The following is a 26,927-nucleotide window of genomic DNA, read 5'->3' on the forward strand; positions in this document are numbered from 1 at the left end:
GACATTAAACCTGATATATCTTCATCAATATCATTGACAAATATACAAAGCAACAATGGGCCCAACACCGAACCCCGGGGAACTCCACTAATAACATTTGTCCACGAAGAGCAGAGTCCATTGATTACCACTTTATCCACTGTAGTAACTTACTCTTAATGCCATACCTTTCCAATTTGTACAGCAGTCTTCCATGTGCAACAATATCAAATGCTTTCCTGAAATCCAAGTATATGATATCAAAATTATTTTTGGCATTCAGTTCTTTTGTGATCACATCATAATATCCAATTGAATTGGTCAGACAAGATCTCCCTTTAACAAACCCATGCTGTGTCTTAACTATTACTGCAGTCTTGTCTAGATGATCCTACAATGATTCTTTAACCAGTGATTCCATTATTTTCCCCGGAACACAAGTTAAACTAACAGGTCTGTAGTTACTTGTGCCACCTTTTGAACCCCCTTTGTAAATTGGTGATATATTTGCACACCTCGAGTCCATGGGAACCTCCCCTAAGTCCAAGGAAGCTCTCATAATTATGGCTAAGGGTTTGCTTACTTCCTTTGCTGCCTCCTTTAATATAACCTTTAATAGATCCTGTCCACCCCAGGTGCCTTCCTTATGTTTAATTTTAACAATTTCTCCTCCACTTTGCTCTCAGTTATTACAAAATCACTTAGCTCCCTGTTAGCGTTTGATAAACTTCTGACACTCCCCTTATTGAATAACTTCTCATGTGTGAATGTAGATGCAAAATACTCATTCAGTTTATCATCTACATGAGCATGATCATCAATAGTCAACCCATCTATGTTAAGTGGTCCAATCTGATTCATCCATTTCCTTCTAAAGTTTACATAAGTAAAGAACTCTTTGATGTTTTTCTTCGCATCCTTTGCCAAAGATTTCTCGTAATCTGCCTTCACCTGCCTAACCTCCTTTGTGACTTGATTACAAACTAGTTTATACCTGCCATAGGCTTCTGTGTCACCTAATACTTTATATGCATCCCATACATTCTTCTTCTCTGCCACTAGCCTCATTAATTTATCTGACATCCATTTAGGCCAAAATCTTGAACAGTATTTCCTAGTTGGAATGAAAAGCCTAGTAGCCTCCAAAATTAAGTCCCTGAAGGCTTCCCATTTAGAATTCAATGCCGGTAACATCATCAGTTGATCCCACTGTACAGAATTTAAAAACTGTCTGAGACCCCTGTGGTCAACTTTATGAAAGCTCTTCCCTTTAGCCTTGATGGTAGTTACATCTTTAAGTAATTCCCACATCAGTACATTGTGATCATTGTCACCCAGTGGTTATTTTATGTTGTTGTTATTTTGTTTTTAGGAGCATTCGCAACTAAGGCCATATTGCACCGGGGATATGCGGTGGTCATTCCCTAACCTTTCCGCATCCTCGGTATTTGGTGGTCAAGGGCTCGAACCCCGGTCTAATCAAGAAGCGTGTGCTACGCACTGCTGCTCCTCCCCACCTGGCTACGGAGGCGCTTGGTTATTTTATCTGCAAATTCTTAATGCACGAATAATCACTGCAGATAATCAGATCAAGAGTATTACTCCCTCTGGTTGCCTCTCGAACATGTTGCTGTAGAAAACAGTCATCCAATAAATCCACAAAAGTCTTGCTAGTGTGCGAGTGACCAACCTACAAGTTCCAGTCAATATCTGGAAAGTTAAAATCCCCCACTATAAGACATTCTGATTTACTGGCCCACTCTATTTCTCTGCACAATTGCTCATTATACTCATCAGATTCATTAGGCCTATAACAGACACCTACTCATTTTTCCTTTCCCAGTGCTTATTTCACACCAAACAGACTCAACACTGCATTGTTCACCAACGTCAACTGGATGCACTTCCTCCTCCCTTCCTGTACACATTGTACTCCCCAAATTCCAATTCTGCACTGCTTATATCTGTGTGGCACCATGTCTCTGATATCCCAACAATATCTGCCTTTGATGTCTTGACTAGCACTTCAAGCTCATCAAATTTATTAACTATACTTCTAGCATTGGTGTACATGCAAGTATACATGCACCTGTTCCTACTCTTAGTTACCCTAACACAGCCCATGTATTTACTTGTTCCACTATGACTCCCAGCAGTCCTGGAAATCTCCATTACCTTGCTTTCCAGGCTGCTGCTCATTCTAATAGAAGCAGTGCAAGAATCACTTTCCCATCTGCTAGTGGCTATTGTTAATTTATTGGTCTGTGTATCCCCCCCAAGATAGCAGTTTTCCGACCCACCTAACACTGCCTCGATAGCATCAGCAAATATTCTTGCACCCTTTCTATTTAAGTGTACCCCATCCCTGTAGAAGCAGTCTCTCCTGTCAACAAGCTCAGACCAGTCTGAAAAAAATTCTACCCCTTGAGCCTTGCACAATCTCTCCAGGGCCGAATTGATCGACAAGCCGCTCATCATATACTCCCTCCTGTCATGTATGGGCAGAATTGCAGACACTTTCACATTCAACCCTAACTCGTGACTTTTTTTTTCAATATTGACCTGTACTTGTTGAGTAAATCTGCAGATTTCTAACTCTTAATGTCATTAGTTCCAACGTGTACAACAACAACATCACCTTTTTGTGTACTTAAAAGATGATATCTGCTCTACAACGTCATCAACTTTTGATTTGCTGCCTCACCCTATTTCTCTGTATAGATGTTTGGTATACTCGTCACAGTCATTAGGCCTATAACACAGTCATACTCTCGGTTGTTTTCTCCGTGCTTATCCAGACTGGCCCAACATTGCATTCATCACCCATGTTGACTGGATGCACTTTCTTAGATTTAATATGCTTCTAAACTAAGATGATAATCCCTCTACCCCTCCTGTTCTGTCTGTCCTTCCTGTATACGTTGTACTCTCCATATTCAAATTCAGCATCACAGATGTCTGAGTGACACCATGTCTCCACTATCCCTGCAATGTCTGCATTTTATGACTTAATCAATACTTCAAATATGTCAAATTTATTTAGAATGCTCCTAGAATTAGTATGCATGCAAGTGTACATGCACATATTCCTTACACAACCCATGTATTCACCGGGTTGATGATAACCCACAGTAGGGCCTGAAATTCTAGACACTATGCTTTAGAGGCTGTTGCATTTTCCAATAGAAGCAGTGCAAGAATCACCTTCACTTCTACCTGTGGCTCTAGTTAATTTATTAGTCTGTGTATTTCCCAAAGCAAGCAGATTTCCGAACCACCTATCACTGCCTGAATAGCACAGCAAATATTCTTGCACCCCTTCTATTTAAGTGTATCCCATCCCTGTAAAAACAATCTCTCCTATATTTGCTACTTCTCTCTTCAAGTAAAGATGGCATGTTCGGGCATCAACTCCTCCACAAACCATCCCAAAACCAGCCCCCCACTCAACCACAATGTTTCAGCCTGCTGCTGTATTTACATTCCTCACCCCTTCTACAGAGCTTCACAACCGATAGGAGCTTACTTGCTGACTCATGGTTATCCCAGGAGTGTGATTGTGTTATACTGATACCAAGAACCTCTTCCTTAGTGTGTGATCTTGTCTGCAATGGCTCTTGTGTAGACTAACATCTGACCACATGCTTTTGCACTTTGTGTTTCCCCCAAGTCATTCATGAATTTCCTACCCTTCTTCAGGGTTCTCTCCCTACTATATGCTTCTATGCTCTACTTTCACATAGGAAAGTCTCCCCAAATGGTCCCTCTATGCCTTTCTGTTTTATCCAAACTCCCCTTCTATTCTCAAGGGCTTGCCTGCCATCTTATAGAGGCAAGAGTGCAGGCAATCCAGCCAGCATTCTTTGAAACAGTTAAGTAGATGGCATTCTTCTTGTGACAGGAAGGAACTAGCCAACAGCTCTCCTGGTGACTGCTGCATGGTTGCTAGAGGCCAGTCAAGTAATACAAACATAACATCACATTAAATACAAATCGTACACAACACTCACAACTGACTTAGTAGTGTTTATGCTTTTTCACAGCAACATTCAGTGGGAAACCCCTGACAAATAACACTCTGTCTGTTATGTCCTTTATGTCAACAAGGTAAATAAAATGGGAAAATATCAAGAATATAAAAGTATAAATTTTAATATGTATGCATAAATTAATGAACTGCAAAAAGTTAGAAATGTCAGACTTACTGTTTTGTCATCTAAAATCTGTCTGAGTGTAAACAGTCTCACCAGACTACAAAAAGCAGTAAAACCGAAGTTGTGTAAATAGAGGACATTCAACAAAAACATGGCATATGGTTAAAACAGTTACACAGTTCTCACACACACATGGACCAACAATAGGAGTGTGTCAAATAACTGTGACCTATGCTAAGTCAAGCTTGAACACTTCCTCTCTTTACAGACAGGATTGCAATTACTTTATTATTTGTGGGATGGCTAATTTGCAGCAGTATCAGTTAATTCATTTCCCCTGATCCCTATGTGACTCTGGTTTGAGCAGAAGTGAATATCAAATTCTGATTCAACAAAAGGGGAGGGGGAAGCATCTGCTAAATCTGCCACAGAAATGGATGAGGATTGTACCTTGCTGGAGAGGAAACAGAGAGATCAGCGGCAGTAAATGTACAGGTAGGTGTGTGAGAAAGGGCACGTCTGTTCCCACAATTAGGAGGGAAAGCTTTTATTTTCGAGAATGCATTCTACGAGGGGCTGTTCAATAAAGGATAATAATTTTTCATAATATGTGGTCACAATATACTGATGTGGGATCTGCATAGATATATAATTATGGATAATTTTTAAATTCCTTTCAGTAGTTATATTGTTATGCAGATCCCACATCAGTATATTATGACCACTCTCACCTAGTGGTATCTTTATCTGTATATTCTTAATGCAAGAGTCTTGCATTATAATCAGATCAAGAGTACTGCTTTCTCTCATCACCTCTAACTTGCTGGTGTGGTAAAGTATCATCCAAAAAATCCAGAAAAGTCTTGCTGTATGGGATGATTATAAACTAGCAGGGAACACAAACCTACTATAGTAAGTACAATTCAGTCTGCAATCAAGTCACTAAGGGGGGGGGGGTTAAGGCAAACTAAGGCAGATTATGAGAAGTCTTCTGCTAAGAATATAAAGAAAAGTAGCAAAGAATCTTATCTTTATGTTGTATTTGATTTGATTTTGATTATAATGGGTAATATAAAGCAGCTATTTGCTGATTAGATGAAGGAATTGTTTTAATGGGCAGCCAAACACTTGATCATGGCATAGAATTGGCCATATGAGCATCTTATCACAATGTTTGTGATCTGCCAGTTATTAATAAGAGGAAATGAATGTGTATACATACTCCAATCACATGACTGAGACATCCCTACCTATGTTCTATGCATGCACTGTATATCAATTCCCATATTTCAATTCAATTCTCATTTAGACTGCACCCCATTCCAGATAACATTTTACAAATGTCAATCACAATTAACTTGTGCCACTCCTGTGAACTTCAAATGATTTGCAATTTTAATGTATTGCTATAAATACCATAAATTTTTAAAAATTTCATAATACAGGTAACTTGCAAGTTTGTAATAATCAATCATTCCAGCAATCTTTTCCTAGATCATGTGTGTGTATTTAGTTAAAATAAATAATAAAATAATGCTGTCCCCTATAGACAGATTATTTCAATAACTGACATTTCATTGGTGGGTAACACACCACCACCACCACCACGCAGCTGACAATTTAATTATGCTGCAATTTAATTTATTAAAATGAAAGATTTTGAATTATTTATGAAGAAAACAGATAATATCGAATAACTACACCAAACAAATCCAACCATGCAATTTGAGTTTTGTTTTCAAATAATTTTTTTTATTAATAAAAAAAATTTAAAGAATTCATTGCTGAAAGGATATCAAATGATCTTACTTGGGAATGCATGTATCAGAATAGATTTTTTGGCCCACACAAGGATGTAAATTTAAAAAGGATGGTTGCGAAACATATGTAGTGTTGCCTTCATCCAGAGATTGATTACTACAATAAACTTCAACCTAATGCTTGGAGGCAGGTTTTTTTTTTTTCTTAGCTTATGCTATATAAGCTTATTTCCTTCAGCTTACATTGGCAAAATGACATAACACCATGTTAGTATTGGCAAAATGACATATCATTTTGCCAATACTAACATGGCCTCTATAAGCTTCAACTATAACAACAGTATTGACTCAGCTCCCACCACCCACTTTTTTTTTTTATACCCTACAAACAAAAGATAAGAAAATGAAGTGAGCAAGAAAGAACAACAAGAAGTGGACAACTCACACAAGGTTCTCTAACTATAAATATTCATAAGTGAGCAGCAGATACTGCTTCCTGGAAATAATTTATAGACTAGAGCCGCCGTTCCCAAACTGTGTGCTGCAGTACTCTGCAGCAAACTCACAGGGGCACCACAAGATATTTTAAATTTTTGAGAAAAAAAAATTAGTAAGCAATTGTGGTTATTTAAGAATGAAATAAAAATATTATTTTTTTCTTTCAATTTATGTGTATAGTTTTTAAATTTTTGAGGGAAAAAAATTAGTAAGCAATTGTGGTTATTTAAGAATGAAATAAAAATATTTTTTTTTCTTTCAATTTATGAGTATATAGTTTGGACCTAACTACTTAATAAATGGAACTGATAGGTATTTCTTTTGGCCTAGGGGTGCCATGAAAAAATTACTGACACTAAGGGCATTGTGAACTGAGAAAGTTTGGAAACCTCTGGACTAGAGTATAATTTAAAAAAAATTATGCAGTGAAGCAGGATACAAAAAGTTGTTTGCAGAGGAGTTTTTTTATTTTATTGTTGATCAATATATAAAATACTGATCAACAATAAAATTTTAAAAAATAAAAGTAAATAAAAAAATTGAGAGGAAGAGAGGATAGTTTTTTATACTATATCTTACCCATGATGAGGATGATGGTCTGGAACTTAGTGATACAGCAATATTCTCCAGTGATGTGGAAAGGGAAAATTGCTTTGATGGTTGCTGAAGGGCCTGCCCTTCTGTTCTAGGAATAAACTGTGGATACTGACTTGTAGAAGTAGGCGATATCCTTTCTAAAGAATCTCCTGTAGGGACTACTAATGTAGGGAACCTTTCTGACTTTGGCAATGTGGGGGCAGATATTTGATGTATTAACCGACTTTGGTGTGCTATTTGCCCTGGAGATGAAACAGTCTCCTTTTCACTGTGGGTATGGCGTGCAGAAGTAGGTGATCTTGGCGATCGTGGAACCTGTTGAATGAACAGCAATATTGATAAAAATCTAAACATGCTACCACTTCTAAGAACAAAGAATTTTCAAATAGCAAGGCAACAGAAGTACAAGTATATAATCTGTTCTGATATTCACTCTATATCTAAGAGACTATGACATAATATTATATAATTATCCTATTAACTTATTTGAAATCTCCACTTCAATGATTACTTACAAGATGACCTTATGTAATTATATTTTTAGCTTACTCTCGTTTCAGAGACAAATTTTAATCATTTTAATTTTCCAAATGCTTTAAATAAAACCTCTGCATCAAAGATATATCAATATGATAGAACAACATGGAGTATGTTAGCCCCAGTGCCAACATACTCCTTTGTAGTAATAGATTAGTCTAACACCGAGCTGGAAGATATCATGAGAAAGACAAGGACAATGATGACCAAGAGCTGCCAACACCACCCAAAATCCATGGGGAGACTAGCAATAGCTTGGAAGGAGGGAGGAAAGGGCCTGATAGACCTCATCAAGCAAAAGAAAACAGCGATAGCTAACCTGAAGGATTACTCCAGAAATCCACAGCAGCACTCTACCAGGCCATAAGGAACATAGACAAGCGGTATAGCCCACAACCTAAGTGAGAAGTCCTCTCCCACCCAGATGGCACAAACGAAGCTATAAAAATGGGCAAAGACACTCCATGGTAGACACTACAATGATCTCCATCAAGATCACACAGATAAAACTGCTTCCAATGCATGGCTCACGAGCAGGACGCTCTTCTCCAAGACCGAAGGATTCATGCTTGCCATCCAAGACCAGGTAATCAACACCAGAAACTATAGAAAATACATTGCCAAGGAGCCCAGAAATGATCCAACACATCACCGCGGGATGCAAGGTGATCACTCAGACTGAGTACACTTGTAGATACGCCAGGTAGCCAGGATAATACATCAGAAGCTAGCAAGAAAATATCAGTTGATCAAAGAAAGCGTATCATACTACAAGTACGAACCCCAGGCAGTACCAGAAACCCCAACCCACAGGCTGTAATGGGAGCACACCATAATAACGGATAAGACAATCCCGCACAACAGACTGGACATAACCCTTGTGGACAAGAAGGAAAACGCTACCTATCTAATTTACATATCAGTGCCAAACACTGCCAACTTCCAGAAAACCCATGAGGAAAAAATCATGGAAGTACACGAACCTAAGACAGGAGATCAAAGAGATATGGCATATGCAACAAGTAAGGGCAGTCCCAATCATCGTGTCAACTACCGGTAAGGTAAATACCTTAAAATGTTTTAAATATAATTCTTGCCCAGAGCCTTGAGAGTAGTTACACCATCACTGATCATTGACAAGTATAACAGAACAAATGTGTGGTTGCAGAAGGGAATTATACTGAAAAATATTAACAATGCAAACATTTATCATTGAAGAAAATTAATTTTTCTGTAACATTCACTTACTTTTTGATCAAACATCATATATAATAGGTAAGTACTGTTTTTCAAATTATAATTTGAATGTGGAAAATTAAGTGATTATATAAAATGTGTGTTAAGTACTTTTTTTAAATTATATTTATACTTTGCATGTGAGAAACTGAAAGAAGTCAAAACAATGAAATCATCTAATCTGTAAATACAATTTCTAAAATGATGGGTCGTTTTTTTTTTTTTTTTTTTAAATTTTATTTACATTTGATATTTTTAAAATTTTGTTTAGGTGGGTAATGTTGTAAAAAAAAGGTTCAAGAAACATTAGTTTACATCACAGGCTGCTGATAAAGCAAAACAGTGGTACTGTTTTGCTTTATCAGCAGCTTTTTTGAAAGATGCCAAAACGAAACTTTCAACTGCAGTTGTCAAGTTGTCACTGTGCTTCCACCAGCCTTATGATAAAAAAATAGGACAAACTACTGCAGAAAAACATGACTCAAAGGTATAGGAAAATACAGTACAATAAAGCACACAGTTCAAATGAACAAAAAAAAAAGCACCATCCAACAAGCAGATTACTTTGCTGTGCTAATTTAACTTAATAATCTTAATATTTGAAAATGCAAACGCCACAAGTCATCATACACAGGACAGTTTTCAAATACAATACAGTTTCGAAAATTCGAATGTCAATAATTCGAAACATCAATAATCCAAATGAGCCAGCATTTATTTTTTATTTTTTTTTTTTTTGTTGGTGCCATAAAATAATTACAATAAGCACCAGTTATTGTGATTACATTTGCGAACTGAATTTTGATCTTATTAAACGGCAATTCTAATAAGCAAAAATCGGAGGAATAAAATCCACAGGCTATAAAAATGAAGATATAAAGCACACATTTACACCTTTCTTTTTTTTTTTCCTTACCAATTATAAAAATTAAATGATACATGAAAATCAGAAGAATATTATCAACAGGTTAGCAAATTAAAAATTTACGCTCCATACATAGTTTAATTAATATACATACAGTACTAACTAAACAACCTCTGTCAGAACCAGATGGTTCTGTTGTTACTTCAGCCAAGGATAAAGCTGACCTGCTAGCATCCCATTTTTCTTCCAACTCATGTATTAATGATCTTGGTAAAACACCTCCCACCATTCCCAACACACTCCATTCAATGCCTCCTGTGGTCTTCAGTCAAAAGGATATCAGAAGGATTTTGACGAATCTTGATGCTAAGAAAGCTCCAGGTCCTGATGGTATTCCTCCACTTGTTCTCAAAGGCAGTGACTGTTTCATCCATTGAAGTGACCAATTTATCAATATGCTCTTCAACAGCAGACAACTGCATGGATATTAATAGCTCCCACCCCTACACACACACACACACACACACACACCATGGATGAGCTGTCAAGCATATCCTGTTTCCTTTCTTAATTAGCTGGGATAATCCAGATGGTTATATTTGTCTAATTCCACATCTTGTGTGTCATTCTAAACAGAACTTCAGTAGAGTAACTGTCACAAAATCAGAATTTTTGTGACAGCTTAATTAGCAGAGATCGGTCAAGCAATGATAAGTAACATGGTGAAAAATGAACGACTTACATGCCTTTTAAAGCAGTCTGTAAAAACCTTTGCCATTACTCTGTGCAATAGCACCTATTTCTGGTGATAACTAAAAAACATTTTTATTCTATAAAATAATTCCAAAACTTATAAAATATTATTGTAAAATCCTCATCCTCTGCAGTTAATCATCTCCCGTCTAACTGATTTTTAATTTTTGGAATTTGACCTGTCAATAGTGGGCAAGGAAGTACCTGTGGTGTAAGAGCTGACAACCCACTTATTTACACAATATGAGAGATGCCAAGAGGTATATAATCAAACTTGTAAATTTCTAGAGGTATGAAAACTGAAATTACAAAAAATTCAGACAAGTTGGTGTGCTCACACCAGTTATGTATGCAGTTGAAATATAAAACAAACCAAAATTTGAACAAGAGATGTATAATGACATCTCTTAAACTTAAAATATACATAGAAACTGATGAAATTGCACTAACTTTTATATTAGTTTAAAATCTTTGTAATTTGAGGCTTCATAACTTTAGAATTCTACAAGTTTGGTTGTGCATTTCATAACATCTTTCATGCTGTGTAAGTAAGTCACAACTGAGGTGTAAGCTCTCACACCTTGAGTACCTACTTACCCACTGATGAGGGGAGTTAATCAATTCTGAAATGGTGATACTGAACTGCCCTGCTGGTGGCAATCAGCTGAAAACAAGTAACAATAGCCTTCTTTATTGGGAAATGTTACTTATTGAAATGTCTCACATTGTGAAATCCTTCCCAAGAAGTTGTCTATCTGTTATAATTTAAGAGATAGACAACTTCTTGTGAAGGATTTCACAATATGAGATTGTGGAAGGATGCTCGTAGCATAGATGTGTGGAAGTTTTTCTTTAGCCAGCGGATGGTTGATTGCTGCAATAAATTCAAGGAAGAGAATTCAACAAACTATTGGAGGAGATGGATAAGTGATTTTTTTTTTTTTTTTTTTTTTGGCTAATGCTGTATGAGCCTGTTTTCTTGCATAATTTGTCACTACTAATACTAATGCTAAATGCTAACTGATTTGTTTTTATATTTTGACTAAACAGAGAACTGAAACAGATAATTGCACTAACTTGTACACTACTGTGGTATACAATTAAATCATAATAAACATTTAATGAAAGAATAAGGATAATCATTCAGATGAGACAGATACAGGTTCAGATCACAGTTTACATCCAGTGAGAAGATGAACAAGTCAAGGAACTTTTAATTATTTTATTAACAGTTTTCCATGAGAAGAAATCTAGAAAACAGGTCAAAAAGGCCTTTTATGTATTTAATATCAAAATTATATCATAAATTATCAATTTACAGCTACACAAATTACAAAGTTCTTTGTGTATAAAGTTCACAATTACCCATCCAAGTAGATGCAGTTATCTTATTTTTTCATTAAATATTTATTTCTATTCTGGTGCAATATAGTGGCAGGTCTTTCTTTCAGTTTATACTTGTCATTTATTATGCTTTTCAGCACATGTCAGATGATAATGTTCAATTTCATATTATCAAAGTTGACTAACAAAATTAAGAATTACAGGAACTGTTTTTCTGATTTAGAAAAACTAAGAGACTTTTGAATTCAGATTCAGCAAATGAAAAATTATCCACAAATAACTTTTGTCCCAAGGAAGTAGTGGGGGGACATTAATTTCATAAAATTAGACATAGGTACACAAAAGTATTTTCATTTTATTTGAACTGTCAATTTTCCATCTAAAATGATTTTAAATTTGGGACCAACAGGTATGCCTAGATAACGATAAACTGGCAACATTTCAAGGTTTCAATATATACTTACAACATGGTCATGTTGAACTGACAGTAATAAACCATGTAGCTGATCCTCTAATGTTTTGACTCTTTTTGAAGCACCATTAATTTCTGCTAATAATTTTTCTGAAGGAGTTTTTGAGCACTCTCCTCGAAGATTCTATAAGGAATAACCTTTTTTAGTTTTGAAATATATTAAATGATCTATATATCCAGAGCCTTTTAATAAGTAAAAAGATTCCTACTCTCCTGAGAGGCAAATGACTCAGACCCAATGTATGCATGTAAAAATTACATGCCTATAAAGGTAGTGACTGCCAGGATAAATTGCAGAAATATTGAACCAAAGCTCCATACAGTTACCAGCAGGAAAGCAACTTCAATCAGCATGTGTACTACTGATTCATATGATGGTCCTGGTCCAAAAGTGGACATCAAAAAGCCCAATTCTAAACTACTACTGCTACACAAACAGACTGTTTATGGATGGGTAGCTAGTATAAACCACAATAGGGGAGGCAGGCAATGAAGATGGTCTAAGAATGTCATTCTGGAATTATCATCTTTTTTTTTACAAGTGAAATTCTAATTTCCAAAATTCATTTCTAAATATGACCAAGATATTCATCCTGGAAGTCGCATTGCTGTGGTGTATCATCTGGGCAACGGACAAAACTAATTTTGTATGAGATGATGGTAATGAACACTACCTCTCCCTCACCTCCTGTAAAGAGGTGCATTTCCTGTACCAACCCCCCCCCCCAACACCCACCCACTCTCCCAAGAAGGTGAAACACTTGAATAACTATTCTCGGTAATCAAATTTTGTACGATATTCATAAATCTTGTATACTGTTAATTTACTTTAACTTACTCTGGGTTCTTGGTTACACCTTTCAAAATCATCCTAACACTGATAAAATAAATCATGGCTGTTATTACCTTGCAAAATGTGAAATAAGCCTCTCTGACTTCAGTGTCTCTTTACATATTGGAAAGCTCTGTACATAATTATATTAAAAAAAAAAAAAAAAAAAAAAAAAAAAAAAAAATCAGCTGATAACACTTTCTTCAACATGATCAATACTTTCCATGGTCATCACTGCTAAATTTTTGAATGAAGATTCTTGTTACTACACAGTTCAGTTTCTAAACATGCATATTTTTTAATGACTAATCAAAATTTTAGAATTTTTAATAGTAGTAGTTATTTAAATAATTGATTCATATATAAACTATTTTCTTACTAGCCACCCTCTATATCATGAGATGAAACAGATCATCAGGGATGATTACCCCCATCCCATTCACTACCACATACACTCTTCCAATCCAATGTAATTCACCCAAGTTTTGTTGGAAGTAACGAATAAACTTGGACCTATAAAATAATACCGTGTGAATACAGTATATTGTGCCTAGGTTTGAATCCCACTGGATATCCAAGGTAGACTTAAAAGTTCCTTCGAGTGGAACTTTAGTTATCTGATGTCCAGTGGAGAACAGGTTCCCTATACCCATGAGTTATTCTGGGATTTTCAGTTTGCACAACATGCATATCAGACTGCAAATACACATGTTAAAACACACACATACACACTAAAGGCTATGCCAATATTGGCATATTGCATGAATTGTCATACTATGACACAAAAGAAATTGCTTCATAGTATGAAAGTAGTTTTATTTGCTGAGGAACCCACAACCAACCAATCTAGGTCCAAATCATAAGACACAGGATGACATAGCCCAGTGAAAGGTAACCTTCGAGATTCAAACTCATAAAAATTGACATGAACAGTGTGTGACATGATCCATCACTCCAGTAACACCTCTTTTTATTTTAGAATGTATTCCATTAACAGTAAATAAAGTCCACTCTGAGCAACAGTTGACATTAATTGGAATCAAGGATCAACAAATCCTAGACGCCATAATAATATTTTATGAACATTTGATCCAAACATCTGGGTTCGCAAAACTTAAGCCTTAACTGTTTATACGATAATGTCAGGAGTGTCATCAGTAAAATGAATGGATTCAAACTGCTGATTAGAACAACTAATGCTGGTGTAATAGGATTAGTGGAAACTAAATAGGATTAGTGTGTCACTTGAAAATAAGGAATGATGAGTTTCACTGTGGTATATACAATGTATTTAGGAAGGATAAGAAAGACAGAAGGGGTGATGAGGTCACACAAAGGGAATGGGTGAGCAAGTGTGAATGTCTTATTATAGATCAGTTCAATTTGTAAGAAGGAAGCTCACAATAGAGAACATTTTTTTTAAAATAATCTAGACAACTGCTATTTGGATCAGCATGTTAGGGGAAAGCACTAATGGCAAGATTAGTCTAGACCTGAGTGTAACCCACGATTCAGATAAAGTGATGGGGATGACAATACTGGAACCACTGGCAGGGAGTGATCACAAAATTCTGGATGATGAGGAGAAAGAGGTAGTAATTGTTAGATGCAAAGGAATGGATTTTAATTTCAGGAAAGCAGATTATGATAGCTTAAGGTGCTACATAGTATATATACATATATATACACCATTAAGAAAATACAGCACAAGGATTCCAAGATTGATGAATAATGAACCAGTTTAATAAAGCAGAAAAAGATAGTATGTAAAAGTTATGGTTTGATAAAAAGTACTGAAGCCTACAATTACAAAGTATCTACAAGAGAGAGAGAGAGAGAGAGAGTATCACAGAAAAGGTTAGGATGGCAAAGGCAAATTACAAGAAATCACTGGCTAAGAGAACAAAGAATAAAAGTGAAGAGTTTTTAACATACATAAATGCAAATAAAAGCTAATCCAACTAATACTGTGGATGAACTGACATGTACTTTGCACCAATATTTACAGAAGCAAAGTCCTTTGCAGTGAGAGGAAATGTGTGAGTGAAGCAGGGTGGCATGAAATTAGTGATACTGAAATTTTAGAAAACTATTTATAAGAAAAAATTGAGCATAAAGGTGAATAAGGCTCCTGTGGTTAATGGAAACAAATTGAGGGAGGCAGCAAGAGCATTTAACCAGAATCAGAAAAAAATTTCCTTGAACTGGAGAAATGTCAATGTATTGCCAATACATAAAGGCAGTTCTAAAAGTGAAGTGGGTAACTATGAATAGTCAGTCTTCTGACTTTGGTGGTAAGGAAAATAATGAAATCAAAAATACAGGATCATTTAGATAGAAATGGAATTCTGAAGGAAGCACAACATGGTTTTGTAAAGGGAAAATCATGTTTAACCAACCTGGTTAGCCATTTTGAAAGAGCCATTCGTGAGCTGAATGTAGGAAACAGTTTTGAAATTTTTTACTTGGATTTCAGCAAAGCATATGACTCAGTACCACATGAAAGATTACTGTATAAGCCAGATCACAGGGTGGCTGCAGGCCAGGAGAGTGGGTTGTGATTAATGGTTATTCTTCAGATTGAACTAACAAAAGTAGGGTTCCCAAGGATTGGTATTGGCACCACTGTTGTTTATCTTAAATGATATTGATGAAGGGATAGAGAGCATGAAGTCAAAATTTGCAGATGATATCAAAGGCAACAGAATATTTAATAATCAGCAGTAAGCAGTGCTTCTTCAGAACAAGTTAGATAGACTTCGAGAATGGTCAGAAGAGAGGCAGATAAGTTTTAATTCAAATTGAATTAAATTCTATAAAGTGTGACCAACTAATGATGTTACCACCAAGAAATTCTAAAAGGGAAGCATTCAAGAAAATAATTAAAGTAACTACTAGGCTTTTTATACCAACTAAGAAATACCATTCAGGCTTTGACCTAAATGGATGTTAGATGAACTAATAAGATGGCGGTGCAGAAAAAATGCATGGGATGTATTATATCTACAATAGACTTCTGTATCAGATGACATAGAAGTCTATGGTAGATATAAATTAGTTCCACAATCAAATCACAAAGGATGTTAGGCAAACCAAGGCAGACCATGAAAATCTTTGATAAAGGATGCAAAGAAAAACACCAAAGACTTTTTACATATGTACACACTACAAGGAAGGGTATGGATCACATTGGTCGACCTCATATTGATGGTTCAAATGTTGATGATCCTGCTCAGGTTGCTGACAAACAGAATACATATTTTGCATCTATATGCACATATGAAGAATTCTTTGGGGAAGCGGATGCCAAAAGTTTATCAAACTCTAAAGAGGAGCTCAATGACTTCACGATAATTGAAAAGAAAGTGAAGAAGAAATTGTTGAAGATAGACATAAAAAAGGCACCTGGGGTGGATGGAATCGATCCGATTATATTAAGGGAGGCAGCAAAGGAGGTAAGCAAACTCCTTAGCCATAATGATAAGAGCACCTTTGGATTCAGAGAAAGTCCCCGCGGACTGGAGATGTCAAATGTATTCCCAATTTAAAAAATGGGAATCAAAGGGTCACATGCGTAATTACAGCCCTGTAAGCTTACCGTCTGTTCCAGGGAAAATAATGGAATCACTGGTTAAAGAAGTAATGCAGAATCATCTAGACAGGAATGCAGTTATAATTCAGTTACAGCATGGGTTTGTTAAGTTGAATTCTTATCAGACCAATCTGATTGGATACTACAAAGCAGTCATAAAGGAACTTGATGCAAAAAATAATTTTGAGATGATATACTTGGATTTCAGGGAAGATTTTGATACTGTTACACATAAAAGACTGCTTTACAAATTGGATCAGTGTGGCATTAAAGGCAAATTGCTGCTATGGATAAAAGGATGGTTGAGTGGGAGAAGACAGAATGGTTATAGGTGGACACTGTTCATCGTGGACTAATGTTATTATTGGAGTTTCCCAGGGTTCGTGTTAGGTGTTGTCCTCTGTATTTAGTAATAACATCGATGAAGATATACCATGGTGAATGTCTAAGATTAATGTCAGAGAAATAGAGCAGGTCAGTAAATCCAAATGTATAATAATGGGGGATTTTAACTTTCCAGATATTGACTAGAACTTATGGGTTTTTTAATAACATACACGTATAAGTTATAAATCCAGTTTAATGTAAGAATACAAATATATACTAACAGTAGCTTTCGAGACGCATGTCTCTTCATCAACTGACATTTAAATACAAAATACAATGGATAAGTGCAATGAGCTGAGTGAGGCACGTTAATCATGCGTCATTGTTGTTGCACGGACGTGCGCTGCTTTCTACTCCACTGATCATCTAGTATTAAAACAGTTGTCTCTAGGATGGGGTGTAGACGTATGCCTTTTTGGCGATTTATTGCCTTTGGATTGTTTACTATGTTGAGTGACTCTAGCCATAGGCGGTGGCGAAAGTGTCGTGAGTGGTCTACTATTTCAAAGTCACGTTTGGGGTCAAGATCGTGGTTGGTGGCCCAAAAATGTTCCGCGACCGCGGACTGGTCAGTTTCGGCAAGCCGGATTGCTCTGCCGTGTTCTGAAAGGCGATCTTGGAGACGCCTTGATGTTTCTCCTATGTAGCAACTGTTACAGTCTCTACAGGTGATGTGATATACTACATTGCTGCGTAAGACAGGTGTGACAGGGGGTCTTCACACTGGAGACAAGTGAACGTAGGTTCCTGCAGGGTAATTGCACACATTTGATGTTGTAATTTCTAAGGACCTTTGAGATCCGTCCTGACACGCCTGGATAATAGGGAATGTAGGCGGACGATATACCGACTTGGTTCGGTGGTCTTGGGTTGGATGTGAGTTCTTCTGTCTGTAATAGGCATCTGCTTAGCACATGGGATGGATAACCACATTTGGTTAGGTCCGCCTTCACACGGGAGATCTCGTTACACCTAATTGTATCAGTGCTGGAATGGCTCCAAGCCCTGGAGAATAGGGTGCAGGCAGTGCTATTGAGATGGCTTGGTGCGTGGCCGGATCTGTAGTTAGTGAATTGACCGCACCACATAGGTTTGCGGTATACTGAAGTCTCTAGATGTGGGCCTACGCGATGCACTAGGACGTCCAGGAACTGGAGCGTACCGTTCACCTCTGACTCTATAGTAAACTTGATGAAATTAGATAGGGAGTTGAGGTATTCCAGTAGTGCTGTTTCAGAGCCACGTGGTATTACAGTAAAAATATCGTCAACGTATCTACACCATGTTGTAATAGGTGTAGGTGGGTTCCGGTGTATCTGCTCCTCCAGATCTTCCACGGCGATGTTGGCTACTACGGAACTAACAGGGGCACCCATAGCAGTGCCATGTACCTGCTGGTAGACTGAATCCTCAAAAGTGAAGATGCTGCTTGATAAGCATAGGTTGAGGGCGGTACAGACGTCATCAGTGGATAGTGATGTCCTGGATTGGAGGCTTAAGTTGTTCTCGAGGAGCCTTCTGGCGCAGTGCACGGCCTGTTGGATGGGAATTGAAGTGAATAAAGAAATCACATCAAATGATGCCATGACAGTGTTGTCAGTAATTTCATCAAGTTTACTATAGAGTCAGAGGTGAACGGTACGCTCCCGTTCCTGGACGTCCTAGTGCATCGCGTAGGCCCACATCTAGAGACTTCAGTATACCGCAAACCTATGTGGTGCGGTCAATTCACTAACTACAGATCCGGCCACGCACCAAGCCATCTCAATAGCACTGCCCGCACCTATTCTCCAGGGCTTGGAACCCTTCCAGCACGGATACAATTAGGCGTAACGAGATCTCCCGCGTGAAGGCGGACCTAACCAAATGTGGTTATCCATCCCATGTGCTAAGCAGATGCCTATTACAGGCAGAAGAACTCACATCCAACCCAAGACCACCGAACCAAGTCGGTATATCGTCCGCCTACATTCCCTATTATCCAGGCGTGTCAGGACGGATCTCAAAGGTCCTTAGAAATTACAACATCAAATGTGTGCAATTACCCTGCAGGAACCTACGTTCACTTGTCTCCAGTGTGAAGACCCCTGTCACACCTGTCTTACGTAGCAATGTAGTATATCGCATCACCTGTAGAGACTGTAACAGTTGCTACATAGGAGAAACATCAAGGCATCTCCAAGATCGCCTTACGGAACATGACAGAGCAATCCGGCTTTCCAAAACTGACCAGTCCGCGGTCGCGGAACATTTTTGGGCCACCAACCACAATCTTGACCCCAGACGTGACTTTGAAATAGTAGACCACTCACGACACTTTCGCCACCGCCTATGGCTAGAGTCACTCAACATAGTAAACAATCCAAAGGCAATAAATCGCCAAAACGGCATACGTCTACACCCCATCCTAGAGACAACCGTTTTAATGCTAGATGATCAGTGGAGTAGAAAGCAGCGCACGTCCGTGCAACAACAATGACGCATGATTAACGTGCCTCACTCAGCTCATTGCACTTATCCGTTGTATTTTGTATTTAAATGTCAGTTGATGAAGAGACACGCGTCTCGAAAGCTACTGTTAGTATATATTTGTATTCTTACATTAAACTGGATTTATAACTTATATGTGTATGTTATTAAAAAACCATGGACCCCAGTACACCAGGCCCATTCGTTACTAACTTATGGGTTGGTCACTCACACATTAGCAAGACTTTTGTGGATTTAATGGATGACAGTTTTCTACAGCAAAATTGTTCAAAAGGCAACCAGAGGGAGTAATACTCTTGATCTGATTATCAGCAGTGATTATTCATGCATTAACAATTTGCAGATAAAGGAACTACCAGGTGACAGTAATCACAGTGTACCGATGTGGGATTTACTTAAAGATGTAACTACCATCAAGGGTAAAGGGAAGGGTTTTTGTTTTCTTAAAAGTGACTACAGTGGTCTCAGACAGTTTTTCAATTCTATACAGTGGAATCAACTGATGATATTACCAATGGTCAATTCTAAATGGGAAGCCTTCAGGAACTTAATCTTGGAGGCTACTTGGCTTTTCATACCAATTAAGAATTACTGTTCAAGGTTTAGGCCTAAACGGATGTCAGATGAATTAATGATGCTCTTGACAGAGAAGCAAAAATGCATGGGATACATATAAATTATCAAGCTACACAGAAGCCTATGACAGATATAAGCTAGTATTTAATCAAGTCACAAAGGAGGTTAAGGCAGGCAAAGACAGATTATAAGAAATCTTTGGCAAAGGATGCAAAGAATTCTTTACTTATGTAAACTCTAGGAGGAAATGGATGAATCAGATCAGATTGGTCACTTAACATAGATGAGTTGACTATTGATGATCATGCTCAGGTAGCTGATAAACTGAACGAGTATTTTGCATCTACATTCACACATGAGGAGTTATTCAAGAAGGGGAATGCTGGACATTTATCAAACTCTAACCGGGAGCTAAGTGATTTTGTAATAACTGAGAACGAAGTGGAGGAGAAATTGTTGAAGTTAAACATAAGGAAGGCACATGGGAAGGGATGGGATCTATCCAGTTATAATAAAGGAGCCAACAAAGGAGGTAAGCAAACCCTTCATCATAATTATGAGAGCATCCCTGGACCCAGGGGAGTTCTCCATGGACTGACGGTGTGCAAATGTATTCCCAATTCACAAAGGGGGTCTAAAAGGTGACACAAGTAACTATAGACCTGTTAAACTTCCGTTCTGAGGAAAATAATGGAGCCACTGGTTAAAGAAGCATTGCAGGATCATCTAGACAAGACTGCAGTAACAGTTAAGACACAGCATGGGGTTGTTAAAGTGAGGTCTCGCCTGATCAATTTGACTTAACACTACGATGTGGTCACAAAGTGGATGCAAAAAATAATTTTGATATCATATACTTGGATTTCAGGAAAGCTTTTGATACTTTTGTACATGGAAGACTGCTGTACAAACTGGAGCAGTATGGCATCCATGGATAAAGCAATGGTTGAGTGGGAGACGACAGAGAGTGGTAATCAATAGACACTGCTCTTTGTGATCTAATGTTATTAGTGGAGTTTCCCAGGGCTCAGTTCTGGGCACATTGTTGTCTTGTGTATTCATCAATGATACTATTGAAGGTACATCAGGCTTAATGTCTAAGTTTGCAGATGATACAAAGGTTGGAAGGGTTGTTAATGACAGTAAAGACAGTATGCTACTACAACAGGATCTAAAAAAGTTGGGTAGATGGGCTGAGAAGTGGCAACTGAAGTTTAACATTGACAAATGCAATGTGCTGCATATGGGTAGCAGTAATCCCAGAGACGTGTACCAACTGTGTGATACTACACTCTGGGTAGGGGAGAATGTAAAAGACCTGGGGGTAATTGTGCAGTCAGATATGAAGTTTTCTGAGCAATGCAGACAGTCTACTAGAGCAGGTCATGGGGTTTTGTCAATGATATATAGGAATTTTGGTAGCGGGGATAAGGTGGTGATTATCCGATCGTATAAGGCAATGGTCAGATCACATCTTAAGTTACTGCACTCAGGTCTGGAGGCACCACTTTAGGCAGGGTGAAGAGCTGGTGGAATGGGTAGAGAAGGGGAATAAGAGTGGCAAAGGGAACAGAGGGGTACTCTTACCAAGAAAGCCTTCAGTTCTGCAAACTGCAGTGTCTGCAAACTCTCAGTTGTACAGTCTCTGCAAACTGCAGAGACTGTACAACTGAGATGATCTGACTGAGGTTTTTTAGTGTTTGAACAGATTGAGCAAGCTGAATGCTGATGGGATTCTTCCTCTTGTTCAGATTACATACATGAGGGGGCATAAATTCTAATTGGGAAAGAATGGTTGCAGAAGTTTGCCTTTAGCCAGTGGGTGGTTGAGAGAGAGAGAGAGAGAGAGAGAGAGAGCATTTTGAAAAAATGAAAATTAATGCACACAGACGTGCCAAAATGAACTTGTCTAGAATAAAATGCTTGTTTTGGTCATTGCACATTATAATAAAAATTAGATAAAATTAGGTAAATTTTATTTCAGGCTAAAAGATATCTCCAACATCCACATTACACAGAGGGTGCAACAGTATGTATTAATAAACACTGAAATACTCAAACTTCATTATAAAAAATTAGCAATGTTTGTTAGAGCAAAATTTCGAACCCCTCATATTGAGATTTAGTATCATTTATTACATACATTTTAACTCTTATCTACACTTAATGTTTATGATTTTATATGTGCTGTATTTATGTTTACTTTGTAAATAAACTGTTTTAAGTTTATATTCTGCTGTTTAGTTGGTTGATTTGATTATAATGATATTATTAAAATTTGTATTTACTAATACTTTTTAGATAAAGTAAATCTTAACATAACGAATTATTTATTTTGCACATGTTCTAATTTCTCATGCTAATGGCCCAAAACTCAGAGGGCCTCTGGTCTCCTGAATAAGAGGTTTGGTACTGTTTAGTACTATAAAGATAATGATGCAGTAAGTGAACTCTTTCAGTCCAAAAAAAAAAAAAAAAAAAAAGTTAAAAATTTTGTATCATTCATGCCTTCCATGTCACCAAAATGCAGCTATCCAATTCTACTTTGACCTTTACCAAACTATCTTCCTCAAAGACTGGTAAGGCAATTTATTTCAATGGCACTCATACAATGCTGCCCAAAAGTAAACTTCCTGAGAACCAACCTTCTGTGACTCTCCAAAATGTTATATCCGGGTCTCCTAGTTCCTGATTATCCTCAACAGTCGAAACAGAACTTCCCTTAATCATTTTACAGATTCCCTTCAGGATGTTATATACATGAGGTGTCTCCCCTTCTATATTGCAAGACATCTAGTTGCCAAGCGTTGCAATCCACATCTTGGAACAGTTTTGATGTCGGCAGTGTCAGTAATTTTGTTAAACTTTTCTAACACTAAATCTGGTTCTATATTTGATAGAGTACATACAAAAAATTTCAAAGCATTTCAATCTGCACAATTGACAATTTTTGAAATTCACGTTTCAGTTTTTTTTGTTTTTTTTTCCTATTTATTCTTAGGTATTGTTTTCCTCAACAAGTGTAACTTCTTTAGTGTGCTTAGAAAGTGACTAATCATTTTATTGCCTTTGGAATTATTTTATAAGTCTTGCACAACAAATAGATGAAATATTATTTTAAGAATAAGTTTCGCTTATACTGCATCAACATATCACATACAACTAACTATAAAATATTGCAAATTGACATATACTGACCCAAAATTTTTGGATCAGTATATGTCAATTTAAATAACGTGTTTTTTTTTTTTGTAATAACAGCTATAAATATCAATCTCAAATATATCTGGCACTATAAATGATTATCTGTCAGATACAAAACATAAAAAGTTGAAAAGTCAAAACAATGTTTAAACTGTTAAAATCAGTTGAATAATGTAAACTATACTATACTGTTATATCTTAGGAAGTGAACTGCTAAACCAAAAAAGGGATTTCTTTGTTAAATAAACTTAACAAATGAGTTGCAAGCAAAAAAAAAAAAAAAAAAAAACACACACACACAAATTTTTGTATATAGCATGTAGTGTCAGTTATAGTCAAAATCTAAAGGACTAGGAAAATATTCCAAAGCACATGGTTACTCCAAATTTAATGTTAATTCTTCTGAATTCCAAATTTCAACAAAAAAAAATGCAATGACGTCTCCCTCTTTACCTACATTATCAAAAATTACTTTAACAATCACATCTCAGAAGGACAGCACATCAATATGAGAACAATAATTTCACATTGCTTGCAGTTCATGCATTTTGCACAGCAAATTTGTTTCAGAACTTAAGCATTATTCAAAATGTAAACTCATATTTGAAATATACAATGCAAAAAAATAATAATAATAAATTCTCTGGGATCCTCAAATTCTAAAGAGAGAACTCAAAAACCTACCTCGAGATATATCACCTCCTTTTCTAGCATTTTCTTTATTGTATGTATCCTTGAATTTGCCAGCTGCTGCTGCTTTTCAAACTGTAAATTTTAAAAAGAGGTCAACTGAAAGTAATATCTGAATGTATGTCAATCTATCTAAATAATTTTCTGTAAGGGTTATCTCTGATACAAATTATATCAACAATATTAGCATGAAAGTTACATTGTATTCATAATACAACTCAATTCCAACCTGTCAAATTCATGGAACCTATTATAGCAATAATAACAATATTACAGAACCATTAAATCTTGTGACCACAAATTTACAGAAAGCGTTGAATTATATTTGTGAAAATATGCATATATATATATATATATATATAAACAGTTAAGGCAGTGGTTTTCAACAGGAGTGCCGCAACAACATTCTAGGGGTGCCACGTAATTTGGGTTTAAGTTACTTTAATTTATTATTTTTTAATTTATATGTTTATTTCATTATAAAAATGTGTAGAGTATCTTTTTATGAATATAAAACACCATTATGCCTGGCATTTGTGGATTATGAAAAGGCATTTGACTCCATACAGCATAAGGCAATGTTTCGGGCACTGGAAAGACAAGGCATAGATACTCCATATATTATGATTTTGAAGAAAATATATGAGAGTGCTACATCCTTTATTAGACTAGACAAAGACAGTAGCAAATTTAAAATCGAGAAAGGAGTTCGACAAGGAGACACAATATCTCCGAAGCTGTTTACTGCTGCCCTTGAGGAAGCTTTCAGAAGATTAGACTGGTCGCAGAAAGGAGTCAATGTGAACGGAGAGTACCTAAACCATTTACGATTTGCTGATGACATTGTGGTCATAAGCCACGATCCCAAAGAATTAGAGGAAAATCTTAATCAGTTATGCACAGTTAGTAAGGACTTTGGACTAAAGATGAATATGGCTAAAACAAAAGTAATGATGAACAAGTATGCCACGGAAAGGGAAATAATGATTGAAGGAGCAGTAATTGAAAAGGTGGAGTCATATACTTATCTGGGACAAGTTATTAGCTGTAATAATGATAAATGGCTGGAAGTCAAGAGAAGAATAAATTTTGGATGGATAGCATTCAGGAAATATAGTCACATACTGAAGAGCAATATCCCAGTTTGTCTGAAATGTAAAATAATGAATCAATGTATACTCCCCACCATGACTTATGGAAGTGAAACTTGGGCACTTACCAAAAGAATGGAAGAGAAGCTAAGAACTACACAGCGAAGAATGGAACGAATTATATTGGGAATCAGACTGTTAGATAAGAAGAGAAACACATGGATTAGGCAGCAAACTCAAGTAAAGGAAACTAAAGAACTAAAATGGTCTTGGGCAGGACACATAGCTCGAAGACATGATGACAGATGGACTAAGAAAATAACAGAATGGTACCCAAGAGGAGCTAGAAGAAAACCTGGAAGACAAAGGCGGAGATGGATAGATGAAATTCATGAGTTTTTGAGTAGTAAATGGATGGCCAGTGCTCAAAACAGAAGGAACTGGAAAGTTGCTGGAGAGGCCTTCATCCTGCAGTGGATTGAAAATGGCTGATGATGATGATGATGATAATGATCTTTTTAATTTTGTGGTGATCTATAATTGATGTTTACTTAGTACCTCTATATAAAGAATATTATATACTATATATACAGGGTGTTTCAGTTAAACGTTTCAGAACTTCTAAGAGAGGTAGGGTACATCCTGACAACTCGAAATCATATAGCAATGTGGGGTCGGAAATGCTTTCCTGAAGCGGTGTTGTACACAGAAGCACCATAAAGAAAAGAGACCGTAAATGAGAAATCGTTTTAATAATACATGAAAAGAAGCAAAAGGTACATGGATTACCGTAGGTACATGGATTATCAAGTAGATAGGTCTAACCAGACCTATCTACTTGATCTTTCTGCAGCAAGTATTGCCACAACTTTTGAGAGATGAACAGATTTCTGCATTGACGCAACAGACAATGTGGTTCCAACACGATGGAGCCCCTGCCCATTATAGCGGAGATGTTCGTAACTACCTGGATGTCACATTTGGTCAACAGTGGATCGGACGTGGTGGTCCCGTGCGTTGGCCTGCTCGGTCACCCGACCTATCATGTCTTGATTTTTATTTCTGGGGGTCATATGAAATCGCTAGTTTATGACACCCCTGTTGACAATGCTGAGGAGCTGGTTGCAAGAATCGCAGTAGCTGCCGAAGAAATTCGAAATTTGCCTGGAGTATTCCAGAATGTTCGGATGTCCATGCGTCGGAGATGTGAGGCGTGCATTGTAGCCCGTGGAAGAAACTTCGAACACTTACTTTAATCCATGTACCTTTTGCTTCTTTTCATGTATTATTAAAACGATTTCTCACTTACGGTCTCTTTTCTTTATGGTGCTTCTGTGTACAACACCGCTTCAGGAAAGCATTTCCGACCCCACATTGCTATATGATTTCGAGTTGTCAGGATGTACCCTACCCCTCTTAGAAGTTCTGAAACGTTTAACTGAAACACCCTGTATATATATATAGTTTGTATTATGAAATGTAATTTTTATAATTATATTATTGTAATAAAGAGAATCAGATCTAACATCGAAAAAATTGAGTAGGGGTGCCGCAAAATAAAATAAATTACTTAGGGGTGCCGTTATTAAAAAAGGTTGAAAACCACTGAGTTAAGGTATTGATAACAAGAATAAAATAGGTTAAAAAAATAACTGATGGAATGACACGGAAACAAGTACTTTATATTGTGATGCAAACAAACACATCATACTTTTGAGTTCTATAAGCTAGACTCACAGCATAATGTGTTTGTAACAGAATATATATTGTACTATTGGTTTGCCTAATTATACTGGATAAAAAACCCAGATTTTCAAGAGGGACCATGCTTTCCTTATCCAAGACCAACTAACTTGTCCACAGTGCACTA

General features: G+C 36.9%; 1 protein-coding gene across 1 annotated transcript in view; it reads right to left on the reverse strand.

Annotated features, from left to right (window-relative positions):
• The window catches only part of RhoGEF2 (Rho guanine nucleotide exchange factor 2), a 764,869-nt gene that overhangs the window by 584,730 nt on the left and 153,212 nt on the right, over positions 1–26,927 (reverse strand). The window contains exons 7-9 of the mRNA XM_090384978.1: positions 23,961–24,041; positions 12,188–12,319; positions 6,971–7,303 (exon numbers count right to left, since the gene is read on the reverse strand). Of these exons, the coding sequence (XP_090241104.1) occupies positions 6,971–7,303; positions 12,188–12,319; positions 23,961–24,041 (546 nt within the window). The remainder of the gene's footprint in view (positions 1–6,970; positions 7,304–12,187; positions 12,320–23,960; positions 24,042–26,927) is intronic.

This window comes from Mastigoproctus giganteus, chromosome 11 (assembly GCF_048544385.1).
Source record: "Mastigoproctus giganteus isolate SK-2022 chromosome 11, ASM4854438v1, whole genome shotgun sequence".
Lineage (NCBI taxonomy): Eukaryota > Metazoa > Arthropoda > Arachnida > Uropygi > Thelyphonidae > Mastigoproctus > Mastigoproctus giganteus.